This window comes from Mesoplodon mirus (assembly GCF_964341445.2).
Source record: "Mesoplodon mirus genome assembly, chromosome: 14".
Classification (NCBI taxonomy): domain Eukaryota; kingdom Metazoa; phylum Chordata; class Mammalia; order Artiodactyla; family Ziphiidae; genus Mesoplodon; species Mesoplodon mirus.
Window position 1 is genome coordinate 75,687,926 of NC_138990.1, and position 17,417 is coordinate 75,705,342.

The 17,417-nt window shown below is 37.2% G+C and overlaps 2 protein-coding genes across 7 annotated transcripts in view; one reads left to right on the forward strand and one right to left on the reverse strand.

The window, feature by feature from the left end:
• The window catches only part of PUS10 (pseudouridine synthase 10), a 66,404-nt gene extending 58,999 nt beyond the window's left edge, over positions 1–7,405 (reverse strand). The window contains exons 1-4 of one of the 6 annotated variants that reach the window (XM_082643321.1): positions 7,319–7,405; positions 3,993–4,133; positions 1,148–1,411; positions 315–401 (exon numbers count right to left, since the gene is read on the reverse strand). In XM_082643321.1, the coding sequence (XP_082499447.1) occupies positions 315–401; positions 1,148–1,411; positions 3,993–4,118 (477 nt within the window). In that variant the 5' untranslated portion in view covers positions 4,119–4,133; positions 7,319–7,405. Of the gene's footprint in view, positions 1–314; positions 402–1,147; positions 1,412–2,754; positions 2,916–3,992; positions 4,134–6,847; positions 6,870–6,904; positions 6,923–6,955; positions 7,013–7,034; positions 7,249–7,318 lie in introns of those variants that run through there. The other 5 variants (XM_082643320.1, XM_082643319.1, XM_082643322.1 and 2 more) reach the window with 5 other exon arrangements.
• An 83-nt stretch (positions 7,406–7,488) lies between these two features.
• Positions 7,489–17,417, forward strand: part of PEX13 (peroxisomal biogenesis factor 13) — a 37,078-nt gene continuing 27,149 nt past the window's right edge. The window contains exon 1 of the mRNA XM_082643327.1: positions 7,489–7,646. Within this exon, the coding sequence (XP_082499453.1) occupies positions 7,555–7,646 (92 nt within the window). The 5' untranslated portion in view covers positions 7,489–7,554. The remainder of the gene's footprint in view (positions 7,647–17,417) is intronic.

The window sequence follows — 17,417 nt, forward strand, 5'->3', positions numbered from 1 at the left end:
GCCCCAAAAGATCTCTGAAGTCCTGGTCAAATATCTTTCTCTGACCAACATGCCGCTCAATGAATGTTGCTACTGAATTAGGACCTTTTAAAAAGATGGCAGTACTGTGATGAATAAACTAACTTGAACCAATAATTCCTTTTCTCATTCATTCACTCAACATCATTAAGCAACTATAGTAATGAATGCTTTCAGTCATTCAATAAATTCATAAAATGTGAAAATATAATATGGGAAGGGATATTTATACTTATTTTTTTAGAAATTTATATTGTGTACTTCACATATAGTTTTATGTATGTAAATGACCTTACCTCTCTTACAGATAGCTGTGGTGGGAAGGAGATTGACAATACCAAGTTGGTGAATTCAAACCCAGAGGCCTCAACCTTTTGGCACACCTAAAAAAGTATTACATAAAAAGTATTTTTTATTACATAAAAAAGTATTATATAAATTCCCAGGAATTGCTGAAATTTTTACACTAATCTTCATAACATGAATTTTTGGTCCAGGAGATGACACTGCAAAACTTCTAAACTTTTACCTTTGAGTAGGAAACTCTCACAAACAACCTGAAATCAAATATTTGCCAAATATGACCCTGAGGACTGATATCACAAGGTGCCAAAAGAGCCAGGACTCACCTGCAGAACAACCTGTTGAATATCAAAATACTTTTCTATTAAGTCACCTGGTAATTCAGAAAAGATTTTAAACAAAATAAAGCCAAATAGGCACTCTTGATACCTGGAAACAAAAAGCAATCCCACCTTTAATCATGTACCGTCCTCAAGGCTGTAACACTAGGCTTTTCTAGACACTAAAAGGTATGACTAAAGAAGAACTTTTCTCTAACTCCTTAGCTATGTTAAACAGCAAAGGGAAAACTGCTACATTTTTGTTCAGTTGAACAGCACTCATAACTGAAATACATGGATACATATTTCATTAATTTTCAGACATGTTGATAGAAAGGTAATTTGAGAATAGTAGGCTTTTTTCAAAAAAAATTAAGAAAACGTTCTAATGATCCATTTGTGTGAAACAAGTTGAAACGAATGGCATTGTTCCTTTGGATACAAGAATTCTAGGCCTTAGAACTGAAAATCTTTACGAATCGCACATTAATAAAAAAACAGTTTACCTTTTTAATGAACTCTTTTTCACAGAAATCTTGAAGAATTCCTAGGCATACATTGCATACATTTAAATTTAAGTTCTTGGAAGCAATGCTTCCATCTTCAATAATCGAGATCTTTCCCTCTCCATTTTGACTCAGATTATCCATCCCATCAATCCCATCTTCTAGTCCTTGTAGTCGAATTTTCTTGGGAGGTGGGTTTGGAACTTCTGAAACTAATTCATCTTTTTCAGTTTCCAGGAATTTTTGCAGTTCATTGAGCAACTCCTGGAAAGTTAATTAAAAAAAAAAAAGTAATGACACTTTGACAATGTCCTTAAGGGTAAGATGAAGCATGAAAATTATGATATATCACAGACTTATACAATGCTGACTTATATCGGTTCTGGAGCAGTTAGTTTTATTAGCCAGCACTGGCCTTCAGGAGAATTTAAAAGAGAATACCTAATTCCTATAATATATGTGTGAATATTTTTTCAAAAGAGTTTCATACATCAGTGAAGCTAAAATCCTAAATCTGAGATGGAAAGACTCCATTAACAAATTTATTAATTTGGTCTGTAGTTCTGTTGTGAGGGTCATTCACTTGCTAATTTCAGCAAAACAAACAAACAAAAACAAAAACACCCAACTTCAATTCTAATTATTAGCAAATAGAAATGCAAACTGAATTTCCATCTATGCTAGGTTATTTAATAATCTCACAACCACTAAAACTTCATATGTACAATATTTAATATGAAATATGAAAAGTTACATAGATTAGAAGTCTATTAAGTAAAAATAATTTCTAGGCAATTTACTAAACAAAGGCAAACAGATGCTGGCAATGCTGAAATTTGGCATAATAATTACAAACCATTTACAGGCATTAATTGAAAAAAGCCCTCTCCTACATTCTGGTTTGCCTAATTTCTGTCACTCTTTGTATTGGAATGTAAGAAGTGGCATTCCTTTCAAACCACTATCATATTTCAGACATTCCACTCATCTAAATACTCAGAGGACTTTTCTTCTGTTTTGTCTAAATTGGGCAGGTTTTATTATTCAGTTGTTGAATAAATATCCTTTTGAAATTCACTCATATTACAATTTACTGACTCTAAAGGGAAAAATCTTTCACTCAAACAAATTTAATTCATTTTATTAAGACATGAGATCTCCTATTAAATCTTTAACAGAGAAATACATACTCATACACATATACACATACAGGAATATTATGGCCCACACAAATATGTTTATTATTACCTAAGACCTATAATGTCAATATAACATCGTACAAATACATGCATGTGTACATATATCACATGAATAGAAAGTATCAAAATATATTTACCCAGAAAAGTGCTCAGATATTTTCATGTTTATTTACATAAAATGATACAAAAGTTGGTAACACTAAGTTTCTTTCTATAATATATATTTTAAAACTTACAACATATGTATAAAATAATAGATTATAAATGTGTCTGAAAAAATTGTAAGGCAAGTTACACAAACTCAATCTTATTACTTCATAGTCATTATGCGTATAAAGGAATATAAATGTATATATTAATCATCATAGCATATGTACCATTTCCAGTTTTCAAAGTATTTTCACATACTTTATTAGATATTATCCCTTAAAATCCTGTGAGGTGGATGTTATCATCACGCCCATTTACAGAGAAGAAAACTGAAGCTGGAAAGTGGTGAAACTGGGATTCAAATCCATGTCTTCTAGCTCCAAATTCTAGGCTTTGGATTCAGACAGACAGTTCATATCCTAGCTTGCTCACTTAATAGCTGTGTAACTTTGGGCAGGTTGCTTAACCTCTCTGTGCCTCAGTTTCTTCATCTGAAAATAGAGACAATCATAGTATGTACTTACCTAATAGGTTATTGTGAGGATTATATGAGAGCTTGACATATAATAATGCTATATGAATATTGGATATAATTATTTCCAAAATAATAGAAACTAATACATAGGAGAAATGACTGCTATTGCTAACTCCTGGGCAATATTTTTTAATTATAGGAAGTTGAATATGTGTGTGTGTGTGTGTGTGTGTGTGTGTGTGTGTTGTATTCGTACTGTTTATAAGTACATATTTACACATATGTATATAATTACTATCTGCCTCTGAAAAGAACATCACTGTTAGAATAAAATATATTTCACAAAATGTTATATATTTTATATGAAATATTCTATTAAATGTCAAAGCTCTCTGTATATTACCATAAATGTCAAAGACCTCAGTATATTACTTTTGCTATTAATAGTGGTAAATGATAATAAGCATTTACTTCTAGAGAGTTGCAAACACCTATCTGTAAATACAAGTGGTAATACAGAAAACAGAAAAAGAAAAAAGGCAACCAAACCCACCATGCTTCCACCCCCCCATTACATTTTACTAATATCTGGTGAGACGCACTATTTTGTGATATTCTGTCTAGATATTCTTTAGGAAAGATCTATGCAAACATTAAATGCACCAGTGAATTGCTTCACAAAGATCTCACTACATTAAATGTTAAATATAATCACTTAAGAAGGAACTTACATTTTATATGGTAATGGCAATTCCAAAGTTACCATTATCGGTAACTACTTTATTATAGTTTTTTTAAAAATTTAATGAAGAGTTATGAACAGATACTTGCCCTCAAATACACAGGTATTGATTTAAGACCCTTTCTTAACTTAAAAAAGAAAGGAAGGAAGGAAGGAAGGAAGGGAGAGAGAGAGAGAGAGAGAGAGAGAGAGAGAGAGAGAAAGAAAGAAAGAAAGAAAGAAAGAAAGAAAGAAAGAAAGAAAGAAAGAAAAAGAAAGAAAGAAAGAAAATACCCTTACCTTGCAGGGAAGTTTGTATGGTGCATGAAAATCCACACCACAGAATCTGAAGATACATCTTGGACAGGTACCAGTACTGAGCAACAACTGGGCCACATGCTTGTTTTCCACAGTCAGTGGAAACATATTAAATAACTACAGCTAGAAAAAAAGAAAAAGTAAAACTAATGAGCACCTTTTGTGTTTTACTTTCACAGACAAATATATGGTCACCTTTAAAGATAAAAATCTTTAAAGATAAAACATTTATATTTGAAAATCACTATTTGGTATTCTCCAATAATGTCCCTTTCATTATATCCATATTGAAACAAAAACTTGAAGGCAATTTATTAGATGGATCAGGTAAAAGTTTCTAATTGTCAAGGACTTTAACATTCTGGATTATGATAAATTGCATCAACATAACTAAATCAATCACAAGAAATAAAAACTAATATAAAATGGCTGTCTCTAAGGAGGGTAATGAAAACAAGAATACAGAGTGTAATTTTGCTCTTTATTTTGTACCATTCAGTATTGTTTGAGAACACAGAGTTGTAAATTCAATAAACTTTCCTGTTAGAAATAAGAAATGAGTTTGCTAGAAAAAATAATCAGATCAGTCTATGTTATGTAATACTTGACTGACCTTAATGATAGTTAAGCAGTCAAGTATTCAAAGCAAACTGATCAGATTCAAAAACATCAATTTTACTTTGATGAAATAATAACTAAATAAAAATGAACTGTTAGCAAAATGAGAAAAATCTTCCCCTTTCATACACAAGTAAAAACTCCAACAAAAACAAATTAAGTGCAAAATATTTTGGAGTAATTATTGTCTAAAACAAGTTGCCACTTTTTTGCAATTTGAACAAACTCACTTGGAAGTAAATGCTACATAGAGAATGGGTTCTTGTTGCCAGGAAGGAGGGGGGTAATGAAAATTAAATTACTTAGTCATTCTGTTTGGAGGGAAAAAAAGGTCTTCTGATGAATGAATCAGCTCACATTACTTTAAAATGAGGAACTAGTGATATTTTATAAAACTACGATTGCATGGTAATGGTACTGAGGTCATAGAGATAAAAGATTGTGGCACCTTTAATTTGTTCAGTTTCTAATTCAAATGAACTTAATATTTGTAGAGGGTGAAGCTCTTACCAACTGCTTACTATAAAGATGTGACTCTTAGAATTAGTTTGTGTTTTCTAACCCTTTAAAACCCACTACTTACTTGCAAGTTTCTAAATGTTTGTGGCCACTTATCAAGAATAGATCCTTGACAGAAAATAGATAGTACTATGGAACTCTTCACCATAAAAATAAGGTCAGCAGGCAGGACTACAAAAACCAGATTGCCTGTGGCTGGGTTCTAATTCAGGTGAATACGTGAGTTGTCAGAGAGGGGAAGGGAAGAAAACCAAGCTTCTCTGGACACACCAGTGAGAACTTTCAGACACCCAGATTGGGAAACTGATTTAGGATTGCCTAAGTAAATTTGAGCTCCAGAAAGTACAGAACATGTAAAGAACACCCTCTGCATAATGAAGCTCTGTATGATCACTGTTATTTACAAACGATCTGAATCCCTTCCCCCAGCTCATTTAATCTAATAGTTTGATGCTGATAAGGGGTTGGGATTCTTCGAGGAGCTGATTATCAGCATTTAAAGTGTATCCCAACTGCATTCCCCTCACAGAGAAACTGTTTCTTTCCCCTCACAGAGAAACTGTTTCTATCTCGTCCTTTTTTTCTCCGCCTTTCCATTAGCTAAGGTCAAGGATTTCATTTAACTGAGAATTAACCTTTAACTCAGAAAGAGAAACAAATAAATCCTCGTGTCCAATAAATAAATCCAAGAGTGAGTGCTTAAGAGGGACACTTTGTATCAAAGATTTCCCAGGAGACTTAAGTTATGCTTTTTCCCCCCTTTGGCTTAAAGACAATGTTTGTTTCTCCAGTAGGTTCACTAGAACAAAGGTATCACGCTACTCAATAAATGACACATTATAATCTCTTGGCTCTAAAGTTTCCAAACCCTTTCAGAATTAGGAAATCTCCTGTCTTGAGTAATTTGAAGAGGTCTTAAAAGAGCAAAACAAAACCCTCTTTCGTAATTATGTTAGTAATCGAATGGCCTTACAAATTTCTCAAGATCATTTTCACCTAGCAACAATCTAGCGACTTCCCAAGCGCGTTAACATTAGGAAAAAATACGTTCTTAAATTTAGTTATTTCATCTTGATGTACAGCGCTGAAATGACAGGATTTCATAAGACATCAGAAATCAGTTGTTCCATATTAGATTTATTATCTTTGAAACCAAACCCTGAGAAATGCATCCCGTACTGTAAGGTTTTCATTGTCGGTTGCCTTTAAGATGTTTGCTTTTCGTTTACGTGTTTACTTTACCCAAAGAACTGGAACATATCATTGCAAGAGAATCTCTTCCCAGGTGTCAGGATCCTACGGCGATCGAGTCCCTGCTCCACAAATCAATGGTAACTAGCCCCGTCTCTGGTTTACTAGAGAAGATGGTTTTTCTTTTCACTTCTCGGACGATTACAGAAACTATTTATTACAAACAAGCCAGGAGCAGGAAAAATAACCAGGCTGAGTCTCACATCCCGGGATCTTTTAAAACTCATTTTCATACAGAAGGGTGTCATTCGTCTTGTGGGGTGGGGGTGGGGTGTGGATTTTTAAAGAAAGGCGCTCGTAACTTCATCGCGCTACTGATACACTCAGCAGTGGAATCTACTCTAGATTTCTGGAAAGTTCAACCCCAGGTCTAACCTCCAGTCTTTCCTTTGGCCAACCAAGAAAGCCCTTCTCACCTTCAGTCGGGTCCCCAAACACTTCCCACTCACCCCTCCTTGCTAACAAAGCCTCTCCCACAGGAAGGAAACGATCCCCTCCATCCACACCTCTCCGGCACGCAGTCCTCACTCCCTCTCCTCAGACCCCCCTTGCCTCACCTTCTCCCACGGCGCCGGAGCCAGAGATTTAACCCCTTCCAGCCCTCAGAGGGAACGGGGAAGACTAAAGACAACGCACCTACTGCGTCTAGCAATTCTGTTCCCCGAGGAAACGAGAGCTATAGAACGAAAAGTACCAGCTCCCTCACGCGAGGACTGAGTGAATTCTCCCCTGCTGGTTTGCAGGGAAACCAGTCAAGATGCCTGGCCGGCCGCCACGCACCCTGCCTGCCCCGCGGGTGGAGGAGTGGTGTGTGGGGCATTACTCCCAGCCGGGTGCAGGACTTGTCCCAGGGAAGCTTCCGTGGGACTCTGACGTCTAGGACATTATAGCCGCCACCAGAAATATCGATGAGCTCTTACCCTCTGTTAGAATGGAAGTTCTTTCCAACGCAAATAAAAAGAGAGCGTTTCTTCCCATAGGTTAGTGGCATCCTCCTAGGCTGTAACACCAGCCAGCAAAGCACCACAAGCCACATCCGCAGGGGAGGGCCGGGTGGAGGGCTCTGTACTCTGCATGTTGTGCCTGGCGCTCAAGCGGCTGGTGTCCTCGGGCCTGGAGAGTCCCAGCGCAGAGCGGGATCTGAGAGGAGGCGGAGATGGCGTCCCAGCCGCCGCCTCCCCCGAAACCCTGGGAGACCCGCCGGATTCCGGGGGCCGGGCCGGGGTCAGGACCCGGCACCTCTTTCCAGTGAGTGTGCGATTTTTCAGGCCGCGAGTTTTGTGGGCCGTAGCGGGGACTTCGCAGGAGGCGGTTGAGGCCGTTGTTGGGTGTGAAGTGTCCCCTCCCCCTCTCAACCAGCCCCCACCCACACCCCTAGCCTTAAGGGAGGTCGAAGTGCTGCTGGGGCGCCTGCAAGGGGAATTTCGGAGTCAGACAGCTGTTTCTGAGTCGGCGGCTCTCGGCAGCGACGTTTCCGGGCGGGTGGCGATAGTCCTGGGCTCCTTTCTGGGTGCCGGTGCTTGGAAGAAAGGGTCAGGTACCTGTCCCTTGTGTTTGGGGGACACCCTGACTGAATTGCACGACTCTCTTCCCCCCGCCACCCCCACCTTAAAGAGTTAAGACTTTCGGTCCGTAGCAGGTGAGAGAGGCATTTGCCCGGCCCCGGCTCGTTAGGGAGCAAAGTCTCGAAAGCTTTTAACCATCTCTCGACAAGTTGGTGAAAGCCCAAAAGGTCACTTTTACACAACTGGAACTCAAGCCTGTACAGTTTGCGTTCTTTTCCAGCATAACTCAGCAATGTTTCGGATAAAGATTTGGAAAAGCAACTTGAAAGCGGGAGTTAAAAACTGAGGCCTATGAGTGGCCTTTGTGTGCTAGATAGTGTGTGAGTTTTTCCTAAGGCCTGTGGTTTTTTGTTTGGTTTTAATCAGTGTTAAATGGATCTACAACTCAAAAAAGGTTAAAATAGAATAAAAGAGAAGAATTTCACAGCCTTACGTGTTTTGTGTTGGGTGGATCTGGACATCTTTTTAAAAAATTTTTTATATTGGAGCAGAGTTGATTAATAATGTGTTAGTTTCAGGTGTACAGCAAAGTGATTCAGTTATACATATACATGTATCTATTCTTTTTCAAATTCTTTTCCCATTTAGGTTATTACAGAATATTAAGCAGTGTTCTCTGTACTATACAGTAGGTCCTTGTTGGTTATCTATTTTAAATATAACAGTGTGTACATCGTCAATCCCAAACTCCCAGTCTATCCCTTCCGCCCTTGTAATCATAAGTTCTTTTCTCTAAGTCTGTGGATCTGGGCATCTTAATTCAGATGGTGAGACTCGAATGTCAGATTGCCTACTATGGTAGGTTTACTTACATAGAAATCCCCAACATACTGGAATGTATTTCTGCTGTGTTCTAAAATCTTGTAATTTTTTTAAGGTATTTGAACACAATTGCTACTTTATTTAATAATGAAGGTACATAACTAGTAAGCTTTAATTATGCTATTAAGTTGGGATGACACTTTCTGCTACTTTCTTTAAAATAAATTTGTTTTGTTTATTTATTTTTGGCTGCGTTGGGTCTTCGTTGCTGCGCACAGGCTTCCTCTAGTTGGCAGCGAGTGGGGGTTACTCTTCGTTGCGCGGTGGGTGGGCTTTTCATGACAGTGGCTTCTCTTGTTGCGGAGCATGGGCTCGAGGCGCATGGGCTTCAGTAGTTGTGGCTCGCGGGCTCTAGAGCACAGGCTCAGTAGCTGTGGCGCACGGGCTTAGTTGCTCCTCAGCATGTGGGATCTTCCCAGACCAGGGCTCAAACCCGTGGCCCCTGCATTAGCAGGCAGATTAGCATTTTTTGCTAATCTAAAGGTAGCATCTGCTATCTTTTTTTATGAGTGGTTTGACCTTCTTTAAAAATTTGGACTGCGCTTTAGAAGAGAGACGTTTTATTTTTGCATCTGTTAAAGTTCTGTTTATGTTAAATTAACTATTTTCCCACTTTTTAAGAAAATGTGAAGTATTTTAAACACCTAGAGACTGGTAGAGAGTAAGATGATGAATACATGTGTATTAGCTCCCAGCTTTAAGAAATATTAACATTTTACCAGATTCGCCTCAGATTTTTAAAAAAATAAAAATTAGAGCAACAGTTAAACCCTCCCATTCTTCTTTCCTGCGGTAACTACTGTCCCTATTTGGTTTTTATTGTACACAATGTTTTTATACTTAAGTATTTAGCTTTGTGTGTACATTACATATGTATATATGTATTATTATTCAGTATATTTTTAGACTTTAAATATATTCGAACTGTATGTATCATTTGCAAAGTGTTTTTCCACTAAGTATTATTTATTTTGAGATTTATCTTGTTCATTCTTGTAACTGTACAGGCATACTTGGGAGGTATTGCAGGTTGGGTTCAGACCACCGCAGTAAATCAAATATTGCAATAAAGTGAATTGAATATCGCAATAAAGCGAGTCACATGAGTTTTTTTGGTTTCCCAGTGCATATAAAATTATGTTTACACTCTACTGTAGTCTATTAAGTGTGCAATAGCATTATGTCTAAAGAAACAATGTATATAACCTTAAAGATACTTTATTGCTAAAAAAAAATGGTAACCATCATCTGAGCCTTCAGCCAGTTGTAATCTTTTTGTTGGTGGAGAGTCTTGCCTTGATGTTGACTCATTGGAGGTGGTTGCTGAAGGCTGGGGTGGATGTGGCAGTTTCTTTAAATAAGACGACAATGAAGTTTGACACACTGGTTGAGTCTTCCTTTCTCGAACATTTCTCTGTAGCAAGACGTACTGTTTGATAGCATTTTACCCGCAGTAGAACTTCTTTCAAAATTGGAGTAAATCTTTTCAAACCCTGATGCTGCTTTATCAACTAAATATACATAGTAGTCTAAATCCCTTGTTGTCATTTCAACAATCTTCATATCTTCTTCACCAGGAATGGATGCCATCTCAAGAAACCACTTTCTTTGCTTATCCATAAGAAGCAGCTCCTCATCTGTTTAAGTCTTATCATGAGATTACAGCAATTCAGTTACATCTTTAGGCTTCACCTCTATTTTTAGTTCTCTTGCTATTTCCACCACATCTGTAGTTACTTGCTTCACGGAAGTCTTGAACCCCTTTAAAGTCATCCATGAGGGTTGGAATCAACTTCTTCCAAACTCCTGTTAAAGTTGATATTTTGAACTCATCCCGTGTATCACAGATGTTCTTAATGTCATCTAAAATGGTGAATCCTTTTAGAAAGGGTTTCAATTTACTTTGCCCAAGTCCATCAGCGAAATCACTATCTATGGCAGCTATAGCCTTATCAAATTTATTTCTTAGATAATAAGACTTAAAAGTCAAAATGACTCCTTGATCCATGGGCTACAGAATGGATATTGTGTTAGCAGACATGAAAACAACATTAATCTCATTGTACACCTCCATCAGCTCTTGGGTGACCAGTTGCATTATCAGTGAGCAGTAATATTTTGAAAGGAATCTTTTCTTCTGAGCACTAGGTCTCAACAGTGGGCTTAAAATATTTAGTAAACCATATTGTAAACAGATGTGCTGTCATGCAGGCTTTGTTGTTCCACTGATAGAGCACAGGCAGAGTAGATTTAGCATAATTCTTAAGGGCCTTAGGATTTTCAGAATGGTAAATGAGCATTGGCTTCATCTTCAAGTTCCAGCTGCATTAGCCCCTAAAAAGAGAGTCAGCTTGTCCTTTGAGGCTTTGAAACCTGGCATTGCCTTCCCTCTAGCTATGAAAGCCCTAGATGGCATCTTTTTCCCATAGAAGGCTATTTTGTCTGCATTGAAAATCTGTTGTTTAGCATAGCCACCTTCATTAATTATCTTAGCTAGATCTTCTAGATAACTTGCTGGAGCTTCTACACCAGCACTTGCAGCTTTACCTTGCACTCTTATGTTATGGAGATGGCTTCTTTCCTTAAACCTCGTGAAACAACCTCTGCTAGCTTCAGACTTTTCTTCTGCAGCTTCCTCACCTCTCAGCCTTCACAGAATTGAAAAGAGTTAGGGCCTTGCTCTGGATTAGGTTTTGGCTTAAGGGAATGTTAATGGCTGCTTTGATTTAGCTAGACCACTAAAACTTTCGTCATGTCAGCAATAAGGCTGTTTCACTTTCTAATTAGCATGTTCACTGGAGTAGCACTTTTAATATCCTTCAAGAACTTTTCCTTAGCATTCACAGCTTGGCTAATGGTTTGGTGCAAGAGGCCTAGCCTTTGGCCTATCCTGACTTTTGACATGCCTTCCTCTCTAAGCTTAATCATTTCTAGCTTTTGATTTAGAGGCGTGTGACTCTTCCTTTCACTTGAACACTTAGAGGCCATTGTAGGGTTATTAATTGGCCTAATTTCAACATTCTTATGTCTCAGGGAATAAGGGAATCTCGAGAAGAGAGAGACAGACATGGGAGGAAAGGCTGGTCGCTGGAGCAGTTAGAACACACACATTTATTTTGACAGTTTGCTGTCTTATAGGGGCACAGTTCATGGTGTCCTAAAACAACTAGAATAGTAACATAAGAGATCACTGATCACCATAACAAATATAATAGTAATGAAAAAGTTTGAAATATTGTGAGAATTACCAGAATGTGACACAGAGACACGAAGTGAGCAAATGCTGTTCAAAAAATGGTGCAGATAGATTGGCTTGACACAGGGTTGCAACAAGCCTTCCATTTGTAAAAAACACGATCTGCAAAGCGCAGTAAAGCAAAGCATCATAAAATGAGGTATGCCTGTAGTTCGTTTTAACTGCCATAGGATATTCTGTTATATAAAAGCAAACTATTTGTTCTGTTATAGATATTAGAGTATTCGTTGTTAAATATTTAAAGCTACTGCAGTCAACATTCTTGTGTCTTTCTCCTTGTGCACGTTTCCAAGAGGTTTTCTGGGAGGAGAGTTGCTTGTTGGAAGGGTATGCTTATCTTCAAGTACTGACTATCACCAAAGTGCTCCTCGAAGTGGTCGTTAACCAATTTTTACATTTTCACTAGCAAGATATTCTGTTTCTCTACATATTTTCCAACACTTGATGTTATTTTGCAGTACTGTATTTACCAATCTAATAGATGTGAAATGGTATTTAATTTGCACTTCTCTGATCAGTAATAAAATTGAGGATCTTTTTGAATGTTTATTAGCCGTTTGAAATTTTTTCTGTTGGTAATCTTTTGCCCAATTTTATGTTGGCTTTATCTTTGCTTATCAATTTGTAGGAGTACTTTATTGTTTGTACTGATCCTATTTTGTTTTTATCTTTCAATCTATGACTTGTCTTATAGCTTTATTTACATTCATGTTCATTTTTGTTGTACAGATATTTTAATTTTAATATAGCCAAATTTTACATCTGTTATTTGTGCTTTTTCTGTCTTGGTTAAGAAACCCTTTCTACCTCAGATCAGGAAAATTTTTCTCTATATCTTCTTTTAACTGTTCATTTCCCATTCATATCTTTTTTTTTTTTTTTTTGCGGTACGCGGGCCTCTCACTGTTGTGCCCTCTCCCGTTGCAGAGCACAGGCTCCGGACACACAGGCTCAGCGGTCATGGCTCACGGGCCCAGCCGCTCCGCAGCATGTGGGATCCTCCCGGACTGGGGCACGAACCCGTTTCCCCTGCATCGGCAGGCGGACTCTCAACCACTGTGCCACCAGGGAAGCCCCCCATTCATATCTTTAATCCACCTAGAACTGGCTTTGTTGTACAAAAATCAATGTGAAATAGAGAATTCAATTCTTTTCCATGTGGATAACTTATTGTCCCAGCACCATTTATTAAGTAGTTTATACTACTTTATAATGCCATCTATATCCTACCAAGTTTTCCTAAATGTGTGGTTCTGTTTGGGAGACTTTATAATATGTTCTGTTGCTCTATTTATCTATTCTTATGCTAACACCACACTGTCTTTATAATAAGTTTTGATATTTGGTATGTCAAGATGCTCCACACATTGCTGTTCTTCATAATTGCCTTTGTTGCACTTAGCCTTTATAAAAAGACTTATTGGGATTTTTATTAGAACTTTATATTTTATTGGAACTTTTATGTAAAGATCAAGTAAGCCTTTTCATCCATGAATATTGTGTAAGGTGCAATTGGTGAGATTTTGACATTCTTTTTTGCTTTAAGTAGTGTTTTATAATTGTTTCCATGAAGTCATTTCCCATCGTTTATAAGATATAGATATTATATCCAGCATAATGTCAGACTCTTAATTTGTTCTGATGGTTTGGTTGAAATTCTTTTGAGTCCCATGTTGACAATCCTATCATTTACAAATAAGCCAGCATAAATTGCCAACATTCTTGTATTGTTCCAGACTTTCATTGGAATGCTTCTCAAGTCTCACTATAAATTATGATGTTTGCTTTTTGTTTTTGATAGATATCCTATCAAACTTCTATCTCTCTACATTGCTCAGATTTTTATTATGAAGGGGTATTAAATTTTATGAATAACTTTTCTGCATCTGTTGGGGTAATTATGTGTTTTTATTTTAATATGAAAATGTGGTTTATTGCATCAATTAACTGTCCAATGTTGAATCATCCTTGCGTTTCTGGATGAACTCTGCTTAATTTTGATTTTTAAGAAAAAATACAATGCTGAAATCTAATATTTTAAGATCTTTGCATATATGTTCCTAATTGGCCTATAATTTTCTTTCTTTGTGTTATACCTTTCTGGTTTGGTATCAGAGTTTTGTAGCTACAGAAATGTTTCTATTGAGTCTAATTTTTATTCCTTTACCGACTATGTTCTCCTTAGCAGCCTTTAAGATTTTCCCTTACCTTGGTCCTCTACGGCTTTATTAGGCTCTATCTAGGTTCAGATATTCAGATATACATATGTACATGTATATATTTTCCTCCTGCTCAGCAGCTACAGTGTTCATGCTCAGTACCCACAGTGTTGAATCCGAGGATTCAAGTCTGTCTTTAATTCAGGAAAACTCTCACGAATTCTATCTTTAAATATTGTTTGAGCACTATTCTTTCCCATCTCTTCTTCTGGAACTACTATTAAACATATCAGGAATAGTTCTGCTCCAAGTAACAATATCTGACTTTCTGTGCTTTCAACTATAGAGGCATTTATTGTTTAGTTGACAAGAAGTCTAGAGATCTGCTAACTCACCATTGTCATCAGGGGACCTACACTTTTCTTGGCTTCCTTTTTCTCTGTCAGCTTTCTGACATTTTCAGTCATCTCTGTCTTACTCTTGCTCCTTCGAAAGGAATCTCTTTTTTTTTTTTCCCCAGCAGTTACACTTTGTTGGGCTTCAATGTATTTTTCATTATATTATTTTTGGTGGGATTCATAGAGATACTTGAATCTGACTTGATGTCTTTCATTGATTTCAGAAAGGCTCAACCATTATTTCTTTAAATATCGCTTCTGCCCATCCTCTTTTCCTTTCTCTGACCCCAATTACATATATGCTCTATATTTCACTATACACTCTGTATCTTACACTCTTTTCTGTATGTATCCTTTTGTTACTCATGCTTCATTCTGGGTGTTTTCTTCTGAACTCTTCTAGTTCACCGGTATTTTTCTTTCAGTGTGTCTAATCTGATAGTAAACGAATCAGTCATTGAGTTCGTAGTTTCAGGTATGTTATTTTTTTAGTTTTAGAATTTCCGTTTGGTCCTGCTTTATAGTTTCTATTCTCTTCTGAAAATCTCAGTCTTGCCTTTTTTTCCTTGAATATGTATAGCATAGTTGTTTAAAGTCTCTGCCTGATAACTCCATTATCTGCATCCATATGGATCATTTTATATTGGCTAATGTCTCTCATTTTTTTTAACATGTAGTTTTGTCATCATAGAGGCTCAATTATTTTTCAGTGAGAGCTGGCCATTGTATGTAGATAATTTAAGGCGATTTGAGGCCTAGTATGGTGCCTTCCTCCAGAGAGTTTTACTTTTGACAGGCATCTTGGGCCACTAGCAATCTAAGATCATTTTAATAATTTCAAATTTGAGCTAACTTGAAATTGTGGTTTTCAGTTTCTGCCAGGGCTAGTCTATTTCTTGTTAACCTTTTCCCCCTTACTCCTAGCATGTGGCTGTTTAAAGTCCCAGTCTGAAGTGTGGGCATTTATCTTGTCCCTCTTTTGGGGCTTCTGAACTCTAGTTTTTGTCTCCTTAGCCCAGAGAGTCTATTAAAAGCTCTACTCAACTTCTCATCCTGTCAGCCATCTCTTCTGGAATTGGCCCTCTTCCCTTGAGAAACATGTAAAATGGGCTCTCTAGGTTTTCTCCTACTCCTGGATCTTGACTCTAATTCCTCAATGTCTTGTCTTCTCATGCTTTAAACAGATAATTTTATATTTTTTCTAGCTTTTCTAATTGTTTTCTGTGAAAGAGTTGGTCTGATTACCTAGAATACCATTACTTGAAGTAGAATTCCACAAGTTCTATATTTCTACTCTGTTCCTTAGTGTACAACAACTAATTTTCTTTTTGCCTCATAGTTACAAGACGCCTTGTGGCTGTGGGCATTGTGTATAAGATTTCTAATGAAATTTTTTTCATATTTACATGTTTTATTTTCAATTTTTATTTCACAGATGTTATTGCTACATTTATCTCTTTGACTTTTTTAAAATCAATTCATTCAATCTCATTATTCTTGTTCTGCTTATCTCTTTGACCATTTTAAACATATTTAGAATCTTTGATGAGCTATTATATAAAATTAGTTTTTCCTTGAATGACTTTTCATTCTTATTGTTGATTTTTGTTATTTTGGTCTCTTTGTGGTTTTTTTTTCTTCTTGAGTGTAGTATGTTTGATATGTCCATCTTGAGTGTGAATTTTGGGGTTCTGTTGTCTCACTTTTCCTTCTACATTCAGCTCTTTCTATCTGGTAGACTTCCTGCTGCTTGTACCTCCCTCTCAGCGTCCACTCTCCATATAAGAATCTGGTAAAAAGTGGCTTAGTTAAGGATATCACAGATTAAGTCATTGAGTCAGTTGTTAACTTGTTTCATTTCCTGAGTTTGAGGCTTTATCAGAGTCTTCCCCCATTCTTAGTTTTGTAACTTTCTAAAAATCCTAAAGTGTTGTCAGCAAATTTTATAATCTCTTTTACCACTGTCAGCAAATTTTTATGAGGCAAGGTGGCACTTTCCAGTCCCCAGCCTCAAGCAATGAACTAGTTTCATTTGAGTGGAGCACTTACCCTCTGAGCTGCTTCATCCAAACCTGAATATACTACACTATTTGGTAGTCTACTGACCCTTTTTAAAGTTTTGTTCCTTTTTTTTAATTTTAATTTTAATTTTTTGGCTGCGTTGGGTCTTTGTTGCTGCATGTGGCCTTCCTCTAGTTGCAGTGAGTGGGGGCTACTCTTTGTTGCGGCGCGCAGGCTTCTCATTGCAGTGGCTTCTCTTGTTGCAGAGCACGGGCTGTAGGTGCACGGGCTTCAGTAGTTGCGGTGTATGGGCTCAGTACTTGTGGCTCGTGGGCTCTAGAGCGCAGGCTCAGTAGTTGTGGTGCATGGGCTTCATTGCTCCGCGGCATGTGGGATCTTCCTGGACGAGGGATCGAACCCATGTCCCCTGCATTAGCAGGCGGATTCTTAACCACTGTACCACCAGGGAAGTCCCTGTTCCTTTTTTTATGATGTAATACAATCTGAGGTAAACAACTTCACTCATGATTTATGCTTGACAAAACCTATAGATCAAACCTTTAGATGCATACTTCCAGTTTATACTTCCAGTTCATACTTCCAGTTTATACTTTGAGTTTAACTGGAAGTATAGAGGATAGGGGATAGTTAAACAACATTTGATGGGTAACACAAATCCAGAATGTGGGACACTGTAGAAGAAATTGACTGGACTCTTCAAAAAGTCCAGGGCATTATTGTTCTGTTTAGATGAGAATAGGGACACAACCAACCAAATGCAATATGTGAGACTTAATTGAATTTTTGTTTCAAAAAAA